The sequence below is a fragment of the Haliotis rufescens genome, unplaced genomic scaffold (genome assembly GCF_023055435.1).
Source record: "Haliotis rufescens isolate VD_foot unplaced genomic scaffold, xgHalRufe1.0.p SCAF_6, whole genome shotgun sequence".
Taxonomy (NCBI): domain Eukaryota; kingdom Metazoa; phylum Mollusca; class Gastropoda; order Lepetellida; family Haliotidae; genus Haliotis; species Haliotis rufescens.
This window is the reverse complement of record NW_025964334.1, coordinates 58,900,835-58,914,171: the sequence shown is the minus strand read 5'-3', so window position 1 is coordinate 58,914,171 and position 13,337 is coordinate 58,900,835. Positions and strand designations below refer to the sequence as shown.

Below are 13,337 nucleotides of genomic sequence, written 5' to 3'. Positions count from 1 at the left end.
CGTCCAAATAGTTTCATTACAGCATTGGAGTTAGGTCCTTAAGTTTAGAGGCACAGAACACAAATGTTAAATAATCAACAAATACATTTCAACAAAGCATGTTTACCCTGCAACTCAGGTACTGAGTGAGTGAGTGAGTTGGATTTAACGCCGCTTTTAAAAGTATTCCAGTTATATCGCGGCGTGTCAGCTTAATGTGGGAGGACAGCCCTAGATGATGCAGGTATCAGACGTTTACCACTTCGGTGAAACCCACGATCACGGGTATGACAAACCTAGAAACATAATCGAACCGGGATTCGAACCCACAATCATATGGTTCTGGCGTGCCCATGGGACGCAACTCTGCGCAGAGAATCGCGGCGCCTTAGACGACTGGGCCACCCGTGCCCCCATCAGGGACTGCCTACAACAATATGTAGTCCAGTGTTTGGAGAGCATCTGGTTACTGGATCATATGTATCTGCACGTCCCGATTCAAAGCTGCTGTATTGTCCGTCTCATTGAGACCCTTCTTATGCATGCGTTGTTTGACATCAAACTGTCTGTACGTTAGTGTACATAGAGATGTGTTAGCATAACGCTGATGCAAACAAACCAGTTTCACCGACATCGCTGTTGAACACTGCTTCATATCATATCGAGAGTCTCCGCCAAATACCACAGTAGGTCTTTTTCTTCTCGTTGTCACATATATTCAGGACTGTTTTCCATTTCATCGTTCATCACCTTGACTAATAATTGCAAATAGCTTTGAGAAAACCTGGTATCATCTTTATTTGACAGTGTTTCATAAAGTGAGTGAGTGAGTATGGTTTTACGCCGCTTTTAGCAATATTCCAGCAATATCACGGCGGGGGACACCAGAAATGGGCTTCACACATTGTACCCATGTCGGGAATCGAACCCGGGTCTTCGGCGTGAAGAGCGAACGCTTTAACCACTAGGCTACCCGACCGCCTCTGTTTCATAAAGACATGCTCATGACATGATCGGGGTCGTACAATCGATATTATTTATGAACGTGGAAAGTGTTTATCGCTTTTGTTTGTGTTATGGGGGCAGTGTATCTCATATATTAATTTTGTACCACTCTCTGATGATTGTTGAACCATGAATCATGTGATATTTTCTGTAACCTTTCCATTAATCAGCCATGCAGGCTGTGGGAAGACGTTGGGTTCTTTTGGCCGCGGTGGCAGGGGTGGTGGCGTTTGTCTCTGGCCTACTCATTGGGCTATATGCTCCGGCGACAACTGCGACTGAACATGGACCGGAGTCGGATGGGATGCTACTTAAACTTGTGCGTGCTGCTGACGCTGGTGTCAGTGAGAGACTCATCAGAGACATCGACCCTGCAAACATCGACAGACATCTCCGGTGAGGAGTTACATTCAGATGTGTGTTTGTTATTTAACGCCGCACCCATCTATATTACAGCAGTATGACGGCGGTCTGTAAATAATTCCAGTAACTGGATTCAGGTTGATTGCATACCTCGTCATAGTGATTGTTGTGAATTCCTCAAAGTTTTGTTTGTTTGTTAGTTGTTTAACGCCGCACTCAGCAATATTCCAGCTATATGACGGCGGTCTGTAAATAATCGAATCTGGACCAGACAATCCAGTGATTGACATCATGAGCATCGACCTACGCAAATGAGATACGATGACATGCATCAACCAAGTCAGCGATCTTGATCATCCGATCCCGTAAGTCGCCTATTACGATAAGCATTGTCGCCTCTTTCGGCAAGCATGGGTTGCTGAAGACCTGTTCTAACCCGGGTCTTCAAGAATCTCAGATGTATGTTTGCGTGATGTAAAACACGATGAATCTACTACAGCCATGATCCTTCTGTGTGTGACTGTACCCGAGTTGTTGGGGAACGCTTTATCCACTCAGCTACACTATCACCCAAAGTTACCGTTCAATGTATCATGTAGTCATTGTCATATAGTTTATCGTCGGTTATTGCGATTTATATATGATCATCGACTAGCAATTAAGAATGTATTATTATAAGTATATATTAGTGGTAAGCATCATAATCATCATAACAATCATCTAACCATTGACTGAACATTATTAAAGTCACCTGATTATTCTTGGATATAACGAACATACACTCTTCAAAAAAGAAACGCACAGGTAGTATGTAGTTCATTGAACCCGACTACACAAAAATCTGGTATATAAATTGGATATATGTTATTGGCAAAATGTTGGTGGCCTGATATTCGACAAACGGTGCCTCAAAATGCAGCCATTGTCGATTTTCAATGTCTTAAACGGCATTGTTTTCACACTTGTTCAAAAATGTCATGGAGGAAAACAGTAAAGCAAAATGCACGTGCAAGTTATGACATTCGTTACTCATGGTAGTGGCTATAAAAAGGCAAGCATAAGCCAATAATTTGTCATTCAATTGTCAACATTTTTCAAGTTCGAAAATGCCGAGACTCAGCACTGCCGATCGCAACATCGCCATAGGACGTATCCAAAGAGGGGAATCGCCGTCTTCTGTTGCACGCCGCTTCAACGTCCACCACAGCACCATTTGCCGTCTTTGTGACCGATACACACAGTTCAATTCCACTGCAGACCGTCCGAGAACCGGCCGTCCAAGAGTTACCACCCCTGCACAGGAACTATACATTCGACGATTCCACCTACGTCATCGCAATGTCACAGCTATGGAGACTGTAGGACGGATCCCTGATTTGAGGAGGATATCTGACCAGACTGTCAGGAACGATCTTCGCGAGGCTGGAATCCGACCCAGAAGACCAGTTATCGTCCCTGTTTTGAAACAGATCCATGGACAGCGATGCTTGCGTTGGTGCCATACCTTACAGCCTTGGAATTTGGGAAACTGGAGACGAGTATGGTTTAGCGATAAATCACGATTTCTTCTTCACCGGCGAGATGGAATCTCCTACATCACCAGTTCTGACTTGGTTGAGGAGGGACCTGTTTCACAGGACAACGCTCCACCGCACACAGTTCGTTTCACGGTAGACTACCTCATAATGCCAACATCAACGTCTTGCCCTGGCCGTCGAGACCTCCAGATCTCAAGCCAATCGAACACCTCTGGGTTGAACTCTATCGACGCATACGTCTACGCCAGAACACGCCGCGGGCATTCACACAACTGTCCAACGCGTTACAAGCAGAATGGCGCAGAATTCCGCTGGACAGAATTCGTACACTTATCCAGTCAGTGCCGGGGAGATGCAGAGCCGTGATTGCTGCCCGGGGCGGTCACACGAGATACTGAGTTCAGCGCAACCTTGTGGCCTTATGTGACATGACAATGAACGGTTGTCAATGCTTTTGTACCAAATCAACATGTGACTATCGAGTTCCAAAATTTCATATTTGTATCTATGATATTAAATTAAATATATCGACTTTATTAGGTACAGTAAATTTACTAAACATCTACCTGTGTGTTTCTTTTTTATCTGAACGACTAAGTGAATGTTATGGTATCTCAATAGGCTGGCACTATAAAATCGGCATCCGTCCGGACTAGTACAAGCAGCCACATACACACACGTGCCTGCATGTCGCTCTATAAGTGCAATAATCTTGGATGCGACGTTAAACCCCATCTCACATCACTTCACCTGTTTTCACGCACTATCGGAGGGAACACATTAAAATGTGTTAATTAGAAGACTGGACAGTGATATTGTTTTCTTAAAGGTGTATTTACAATCAGGCCTTATTTAAAGTAAAAGATGCTTTAACTTTACGATTATCTTCTGTGAATGAGACAGTGTAAGCCTTGTTATTTTTTTCGCCATCTTTTACCTGAAGGAAGCTGACAGAGAGGCCACATCTGGCTGGCATGCCGGGTAATTTCCGTACGGCAGAGTACGTCAGGGATCAGTGGCTCGAACAAGGATATGACGTTCATATGGTGCCGTATAACGTACTCCTGTCATACCCGGATGACAATCACAACAACACGGTAAGTCTACGTTACATATGTTATGGAACATCTTCGATATATTTATAAAAAAATTCACATCCAGCGATACATCTTGATAAAACCATAGATAGTACAATATTCCCTTTGACTCAGAGTTAGAATAGATAAAGGGACCTTCTTTTATCCGTTTTAAAGGGGACTAACCTCGGCTTTTTTAATTCACGTACGTTAAATAACATCATAACAGTGTCTTGCACTCCTTGTTCAAGGCGACTATGCTTGTCGTAGAAAGCGACTAACGTGATTGGGTGGTCAGGCTCGCTGACTTGGTTAATACATGTCATCGTATCCCAATTTGACAGGATCGATGCTCATATGTTAATCTCTGGATTGTCTGATCGAGACTCGATTATTTACAGACCGCCGTCATTCAGCTGATATATTCAGCTGATATTCAGCTGAGTGCGGCGTTAAACAACCAGGGGCGGTCGGGTAGCCTAGTGGTTAAAGCGTTCGCTCGTCACGCCGAAAACCCGGGTTCGATTCCCGACATGGGTACAATGTGTGAAGCCCATTTCTGGTGTCCCCCGCCGTGATATTGCTGGAATATTGCTAAAAGCGGCGTAAAACCTCACTCACTCACGTTAAACAACAAACACTACTTGTTCATTTTTTGTGGTGTATGCCAATTTAGCATTTTACGATTACTGTCGTTACACAGAGGTAGTGAATAAGTTTTCACCAAGGTGTTAAATGTCTAGACAAAGGTAAGGCAGAAGACTGCAGAGACTCGCTCCTTCATATTGGGATCAGACCATGTGAATGGTTGTTTGGTTGTTTGTTGTTTAACGCCGCACTCAACAATATTTCAGCTATATGACGGCAGTCTGTAAATATTCGAGCCTGGACCAGACAATCCAGTGATTAATATCATGAGCATCGATCCACGCAATTGGGATACGATGAAAGGCGTCAACCAAGTCAGCGAGCCCGACCATCCGATCCCGTTAGTCGCCTCTTACGACAAGCATAGTCGCCTTGTATTGCAATCATGGGTTGCTGTAGACCTATTCTACCCCGGATGTTCGAGGGTGCCATGAGAAGGGATGCCCTGAAAATCATGCATGTTGTAAGGACAATATGTCTACTTCCGACTGCTTTCAGGCAAGCCTTATTGCATCAGACAGCAGTGTGTTGTTCCAGTCAACGCCGAGAGAGATCGCCTTCTACGACGAGGAGACACACCCGGAAGCAGTTCAACCATACAACGCCTTCTCCCCGAGCGGACAACCGGAGGTGACACAAACATGTCGTAAAGCCGTATGGCGATATATTGTTAAATGCAGGAATAACGTTCCCGCAAAGTTATCTCACTTTCAGAGGTAATCTCAAGGTTACATAGAACCAATTGTTTTCTATAGAATTCTAAAGTAACGTTGCATTTTTGTTAAATCACCCAGGAATTACATACACACGTATGCACAGCCTGGCCATCAAACAGTAATAAATCAGAAAGTTTGGCTAGCTTAGCCAGCTCCTTTTCCCAGTTCAAAAAGCGGAACACACCAACCTAAATTCCGAACCAAATGCCACCTACTTGAAAATGTCTTCAGTCACATTCAGCCTAAGTCATCATTTTAAAAATACAAGACTAAATATTGAAAAACATGGTCCAGTACATTACTGGATGGATGTACATTTAAAAAACAGCTTTATCTTATACAATATCGTCAAATTACATCTGCCAGGTTTTCACACTGTGCGCTGGCTGGACAACTGATTCTGATTTGGTGTTGGACACTCAGAATGGTCAGAGGTAACAAAAGAATTCATAAAGGTCCATTCGCTCGCTTACCAACTCAGCGATGTGTGATGTTGAGTTTTGTCACGAAATAAATTGTCTTCCATGTCAATTTAAATATATTCGATTAACCTCAGCTGTTGGGTGGAAGCAAGGAAGAGATATATGGCTGAGCAACTCCTTTCTCACATTTTAGACGACTTTTCTGTGCAGGTTCTAACACGGTTATCAAGCAAGTGCTGTACAGAGTATGGATCATATGCGTACAAACAAGTAGGAGGTAGAGTTCATACAGTGGAGTAGATTGGGTTAGGTTTCGATGGAGCAGAGAAGCCTGTTATGTGCACATAATGTAAACAATCCCAACAGGTGAAGCCAGTAGTGTTGACAGGAGGATTACGATGAATGCATGGTAAGCAGGGGGTATGTAATAGCCTTGGTCACGGTGGGTAGTTTGTTGGTTGGAGTATTGTGATTTTGAAGTTTTTGCGGTTGGTTGTAACGGGGTTGTCACGGATAAGGTCTGGAGAAGCTGACTATAGTCGACTATGGAATCTGAGTACTCACCATCTTTAATTCGGGTTTTTAGGGGCCTAGATGATTCACCAATATAAGCATGTCCATGATTATACGAAATGTCGCACAATGGTCCCGATGCATAGGGTTCTTCCGGTTGGTTGGATGGCTGTTTTCCAGTGGCTTTGATGGTGTTTTGAATACTTAATGTATTATTTCTTTTGAAATCTTGAAAAGTACATCAGTGCTGGTTTGTTTCTACAATAGTCTCCGGATTTTATGGCTCATTTAAAGAAGGGCTGCTGATTTAGTAGGGGGTGTTTGTTTGGTTTTTTTCGGGGGGGGGGGGAGGGGGGGGTTTCTCTGTTTTCCTCGTGATGCATTATCTGATGCACCAGCTGTTCTGGGGGAGCGGTTGTACTGTGTGACATGATTCAATTCACATCATCTGTTCTACCAAACAACACTTTACCACCGAGCTAAATCACCCCAAGTGTCACGAAGTTCATTGCTGTAAAGAAGTTGTTCTTCCATATATCTTCTCCTCACCTTGTACTCCATCATCTAAGTGCACAACTTACCTAACGAAGAGTCATCATATTAATACTGTAATACTGTGTCCTTCAGGCAGAACTTGTATATGCCAACTACGCCCGAGATGTCGACTTTGAGAACCTCACACGACAAGGTCTGAATGTTTCGGGGAAGATCGTCATTGCCCGGTACGGAAGGATATTTCGAGGAAATAAGGTACGATTCTAATGAGTATCGTTGGCGCGAGTGAGCTGGGCGTAACCCGCTTTTAATCAGTTACACAAATTCGTGACAGATTAACGTCGGACAGGGCTCGGGTTCCATCCCTAACATGGTTACAATGTGTGAAACGTATTTCTCATAGTTATGAAAGCGACGTAAAATCATACTCTCTCACCAATGTGGGAGGAAAGCTTGAAGTGACATAGGTCCAGAACAGCTTTGATGCTAACAAACCAAGAATGATATTCGAGGCGAATCGAGGATTCGAACCCACAGTCATCGTTCTGACTCGCCTAACGAACATAACTTTGCACTGCGAATTGCGGTGCCTTGCGGTGGGACAAGATACCTGTACAGGTGAGTGAGTGAGTGGGTGGGTGAGTGAGTGAGTGAGTGAGTGAGTGAGTGAGTGAGTGAGTGTGTGAGTGCGTGCGTGCGTGCGTGCGTGCCTGAGTGAGTGAGTGAGTGCGTGAGTGAGTGAGTGAGTGAGTGAGTGAGTGAGTGAGTGAGTGAGTGAGTGCGTGCGTGCGTGCGTGCGTGCCTGAGTGAGTGAGTGAGTGAGTGAGTGAGTGAGTGAGTGAGTGAGTGAGTGCGTGCCTGAGTGAGTGTACCTGTACAGGCTGTTGAGGGAGACAACACACACAACTACAGAAAAACCCGAGGCAAACTCTCGGGTAAAAGGAAGACCTTTATCACAGACCATGATTACCAGAGTGAGTGAGTGAAATAACTCATTCGCACTGTTCCTTTACAGAAAAGACATGTTTAAATGCACTACATGTTTTGTCAGGTCAACTTCGCTCATCAATATGGCGCCGTTGGAATCATCCTCTTCATGGATCCGGGTGATTACGCCAAGGGAGACAACTTCTATCCTGAGAGCATGTGGCTTCCCCCTACAGGGGTTCAAAGGGGGAACATTGTCATGATTAAAGGCGACCAGGCTACACCAGGATATCCAGCCACATGTACGTCTTCTTAAAGTTTAATTGAAGCCTTGCACCGGTAGGATACGTGTGTGTGTGTGTGTGTGTGTGTGTGTGTGTGTGTGTGTGTGTGTGTGTGTGTGTGTGTGTGTGTGTGTGTGTGTGTGTTTGTTTGTTTGTTTGTTTGTTGTTTAACGCCGCACTGAGCAACATTCCAGTTATATTCCAGCAGTCTGTAAATAATCGAGTCTGGACCAGACAATCCAGTGTTTGATATCAGGAGTATCGATCTATGCAAACTGGGTTTCGATGACACATTTCAAACACGAAAACGTCGGGTTTTTTCCGTATATGGTCATTGGACGGAAAAACGACGTTATTTGGACGCTTTCAAACCATCGTTTTTCCGTCCAAATAACGTCGTTATTTGACATCGGAATTTACTGGGAGAGAACGATATCATCAAGCTCCTCCCTTTCTTGACTGGCATTGTCAATCAAGCAACAGCGTCTTCCGGTATTCCTACTTCTCAGATTTCATTGGTCAGTTCTCGTGTGTTAGATTACAGGCCCGAGTTTGACGCTGTACTCGAAGCGCTTAGCGGAAGTACTGAAATCAATCGTTCTGCGCATGCGGATTGCTTAATGCCTTGTCCAAATTTTCCGTTCTGTGCATGCGCGTTTGCGTATTGTTTCCACTATATGTCACCACTATTTGACAGTGATTCATAAACACAGTCTCGTGATGAGTTCGGAATCGTACAATGTCGCTTTAATTTATGGCACGTACTTGATCGGCGCGTATTTCCCATTAACAAATACAATGATAACGGTAATAATTTTAGTCAAAATAATTAGGAAAGCGCGAGGCTCAGGAACGTCTGAGTATAGGAAAAGGATTTATACTTTCGAAAGTTATATACTCGTCAAATACGCAACAAGAATATCAACCGGCTTTTAAAATTTATTTTTGTAGAAGGTGATCTTTGTGTTTATTGCCAGATAGTATATGCATATACATTTTCCCGATATTGCTTATTTTAATGTTTATTAATAGTTTTAAGGTTCGTCCGCCTAATTGGCGGGATTCCACTTTCTCAATTGTACATGACACTTAAACAGTGTTCTGTTACTGTAAACAGATTAGTTTTTCAAATTCCAAACTGGTGATATCTATTCAGACTAATGCTTAGTCTCTAAAACTGTATAGTTTTGAAAGAAACAAGTAACTCCATTTAAATTGAAGAGGAGCCCCAGTTATATGGGAGATTCCGAGATGAACCTACTCTATGGATATCTAAGCTGCCACCCAAACCGACCCAAACGGGACCCGATAGCTTATTGTATGCTATATAGTCACATGGAAGTGCACCAGAATTATACATTGTATTCCGGACGATTGTGTTCTTTCATCTACTTTTAAATGTTGCGCGCCTATACACTAATCTGGACGTACTACTCACTGTTCTATTTATGTCATCCTATTATATATATATATATATAATAAAATAATAATGTCCACGTTAGTCCATCACCTTCTTTATATCAGTTTCATACATAGTACTTTCGCTGTCTCATGGCAGCTCTTCAGTGAAGACAGCGAAAGTACTATGTATGAAACTGATATAAAGAAGATGATGGGCTAACGTGGACTTTATTATTTTATTATATATTACATGTACACCGAGTGAACATTTACCTCATTTTTGTATATATATATATATATATATATATATATATATATATATATATATATATATATATATGTGGCGCTACTGGCCTCGCTAGGTCGTTCATTCATCCACAGGGCTGTGTACATGAATGGCGGCACTTTCTTAAAGCGGTTGTCAAGTAGGAGTTTATGTCGTGGGAAGTTCACCTCAACCGATTCCAGCAGTCCTGCTTTTATCTGATCCATTGACCTAAGTTTGTGGCTCTGTGACAACACGTACAAAAGAAAGTCTTTGTACAGAAGATGCAATGGGCTATTCATGGCATATCACAGGCTTTTACGGATTGTGAACCGGCCTCGCGATATCTAATCCGCTGTCCTCGCATAGATATTAACATATCTTCGAGATCTGTCTGAATGAATGGCGTGACAACATTCAAGAAGTACGTTAACGGTTATGTGAAATATTAGAATGATTCCACCACAGAAGCCAAATTTTAAAGTTGTTTGATTCTTCGGTAGCATTTTCAATAAATGTTGTTCACGAAAGGTTCCTGAATACATTAATCGAGATTACGCTATCCGCATGAATGACCTATTCCTGCATAGATATATCTAGATCGGTGAAGCTAAGCCGGTGACCCGTACCCAGATCCGTACATACCAGTGAAAAAGGCACTCACTCACTCACTCACTCACTCACTCACTCACACAATGTATCAATCTATCAATCTATCAGTCAAACAATCAGTCAAAATGGAAATCGAGTGACGGATGCGTGACTCATTGTAAGTCTTTGTACGCCACTGTATCGTTGCTAGTAGTAGCAGTTACCGGTTTGGGCTAGACGAAGCATTGACGAAGCAAAGAGTTTAATCAGACGTCTCCTTGAGGGAGACTGGTATCACACCTGTGATCCCTGGCGATAAGAAATATGACATTGCGTACCAGGCCAGCAGTTAGACGTATCAACGTATAATCGTAGGCTCTCCGCGGCGTAATATATATCTTGCATGTGTACGTAAACAGGATGTGTTTGGTAACTTGAGCAGGAAGCACAAGGTCACGAAGGGATGGTATTTCAGATGACAAATGAAAGAAGACAGAAAGATTGTGACGCAAATTGAGTGACTGGTGGCCGTGTCGCACACACGAATTTTTATTAAGTGTATCCTCGAGAGTCAGTAAGAAACTAGAAATAACTGCCTTTGTTCTGTAAATCTCACCAAGTTTCAGCTTTCGTCTTTTCCTTTTGTGGAATGAGGTTTCACATTTGTAAAATTATATCTGTTATCTGTCTATACCATCAACTTAACTGCCCTCACCCCCTGCAGTTTTCCCGTCCCATATTGCCAAGCAGGTGACCCACAAGGAGGAATACGGCCCTCCCTCGGTCCAGACTCATGAGTTATACTGTGCCTACCACAATAAGTTGTGAATACGTAGCCTTGCTGTGGCCAAACATTTTGTAACAATTTGGCAAACTTTGATATGTAAACAGCACATATAATTCAGTTTTATTTCATCTTAACATATCAGTTGAATCCCACTTGACCTTTGAAGATCCGGTTAAGAATAGATTTACAGCAACCCATGCTTGCCCTTATAGGCGACTATGCTTGTCGTTAGAGGCGACTAAAGGGATCGGGTGGTCAGGCTCGCTGACTTGGTTGATGCATGTCATCGTATCTCAACTGCGTGGATCGGTGGTCGTGATATCAATCACTGGATTGTCTGGTCCAGACTCGATTTTTTACAGACAACCGTCATATAACTGGAATATTGCTACGTGCGGCGTTACACAAAGAACAACAAAAACGGAAAAAACGGATCCTACTTATTTTGTGGATACCATAACAATAAATCAAACCAATAGATCGTTTGAGCTAGCTAAATATAAAAAAATAGTCGATAGTCATATTTCCCTCTGTTGGTCCCACGTGAAATGTTCTTCATGAATACTGTAAATCATGAAATTAACGCAATAATAAGTCAGCACATTAATGCGAGTATAGAAGAACCCTGGCCTCAAATGCGTAGCCTCGCAAAAATCACTGTAGTCATAAAAACGATTTTTACATATATAAATACATACAGAGGAAATGCTTAGCATTTATCTTTTAAGGAAGACTTGCTTAATACATATGTATGTGGACATATATGTATGTACATTTGGATGAATATAGATATACCTCCTTATAGATAGTGATCGTAGATGATTGTAGAACGTGCACGAAGAAAATGGAATAATTATCTGAGTAATCGGTTAAATACCACGTTTAGCAATATTCAGCCATGTTGCGATATTGGTTTCCAACATACAAGACGGACCATGAAATTATGACATGAATTTGGACCTGGCTTTCTGGTGTGATGTAACACCCCATAATCTAATGTAGAAAAAGAGCTAAAAGCACGAATAAAGATCACGAGATGAAACTTATGTATACATCTGGGCATATATTTGCGTAGTATTACTACGTTAATTCATCAGTATATATGTATTTTGCGCAAAGGATATTGTAGATCGACGCTTACATGCGCATAAAACCTATTCACCAGTGCTGTAATATTTAATTCATTTGTCTTTTGATACATATAGATAGGAACATGGAGAGGCTGTCTGAAGAAATATAGACATAGATCTTTTGGATAGTTGTACTTCACGGTCAGACAAACGCTTAGTCTCTGAAAATACATTATTTTGGTTAAAACGAGAAACTATATTTAAATTTAAAAGGAGCCCAAGTGAGATGGAAATTTCAGCCTAAACCCGTTGAACATCTAGGATTGTTTCATTTGGGGCTATAGCATTGCAGTAAGGCCTGGGCGGAAGGGGAAATAATGTCGTTCAGGGACTGTGAGACAAACTGCATCACGGTCTGTATCGCCGTCATGATCTTTAGAGCTACGAAATTAGAGCCATCTGAGACAGCCACTCGACACCTGTTTGCACCCATCAGATACCAGTCACTACTGTCACTACTCCTCTCTCCAAACGAAAAAACCCCGAAAAATGTCGGAAGTGTATATTTTTAACCCTTCTAATTTACTATTTAGATACATAATTTAACTTAAAAGTAATTATATAGATATCTGTGGTGCTGGTACCGTTTTGTCGCCATTGTGTATCTTTTGTGGATTTATTATGAATATCAAATACATGTCTTGAAATATGGACTTGTAAAAGAGTTCATCAAAGAACCATATGCAGCCATTTAATTGGCGTGTATGGATATATTATCCATTTACTTATACACACTTATTATGGACATATACAGAATTTCATTGTACCTTATTATTCAAATCATTACCCGTGAAGATCCGGGTTAGAATAGACCTTCAACAACCCATGCTTGTTCGAAGGCGACTAACATGATCGGGTGGTTAGGCTCGCTGACTTGGTTAATGCATGTCATCGTATCCCAATTGCGTAGATCGGTGCTCTTGGTGATGATAACTGGATTGTCTGGTCCAGACTGGATTATTTACAAACAAAATATATTATTAAACACCTTCCAACAATGAGAAATTAAACTTATATATTCTATATATTCTGTTATATTTATAACATAATTTGATTCATAATTTAATTATTGCGTTGCTTTCTTCCCTGTCATTTAATGCACATGTTCAAACCCCTAAACCTTTAATATTTCATTTTTCACAAATGGCTACGTTAATGAGTTGCCTAGATCTCTCGTTACCTACTCACACGAACAGA

The 13,337-nt window shown here is 42.0% G+C and overlaps 1 protein-coding gene across 1 annotated transcript in view; it reads left to right on the top strand.

Annotated features, from left to right (window-relative positions):
- The first annotated feature begins 529 nt into the window (after positions 1 to 529).
- Positions 530 to 13,337, top strand: part of LOC124143186 (N-acetylated-alpha-linked acidic dipeptidase 2-like) — a 36,462-nt gene continuing 23,654 nt past the window's right edge. The window contains exons 1-6 of the mRNA XM_048386064.1: positions 530 to 665; positions 1,155 to 1,380; positions 3,829 to 3,982; positions 5,108 to 5,239; positions 6,888 to 7,010; positions 7,807 to 7,984. Coding sequence (XP_048242021.1) covers positions 1,157 to 1,380; positions 3,829 to 3,982; positions 5,108 to 5,239; positions 6,888 to 7,010; positions 7,807 to 7,984 — 811 coding nt within the window. The 5' untranslated portion in view covers positions 530 to 665; positions 1,155 to 1,156. The remainder of the gene's footprint in view (positions 666 to 1,154; positions 1,381 to 3,828; positions 3,983 to 5,107; positions 5,240 to 6,887; positions 7,011 to 7,806; positions 7,985 to 13,337) is intronic.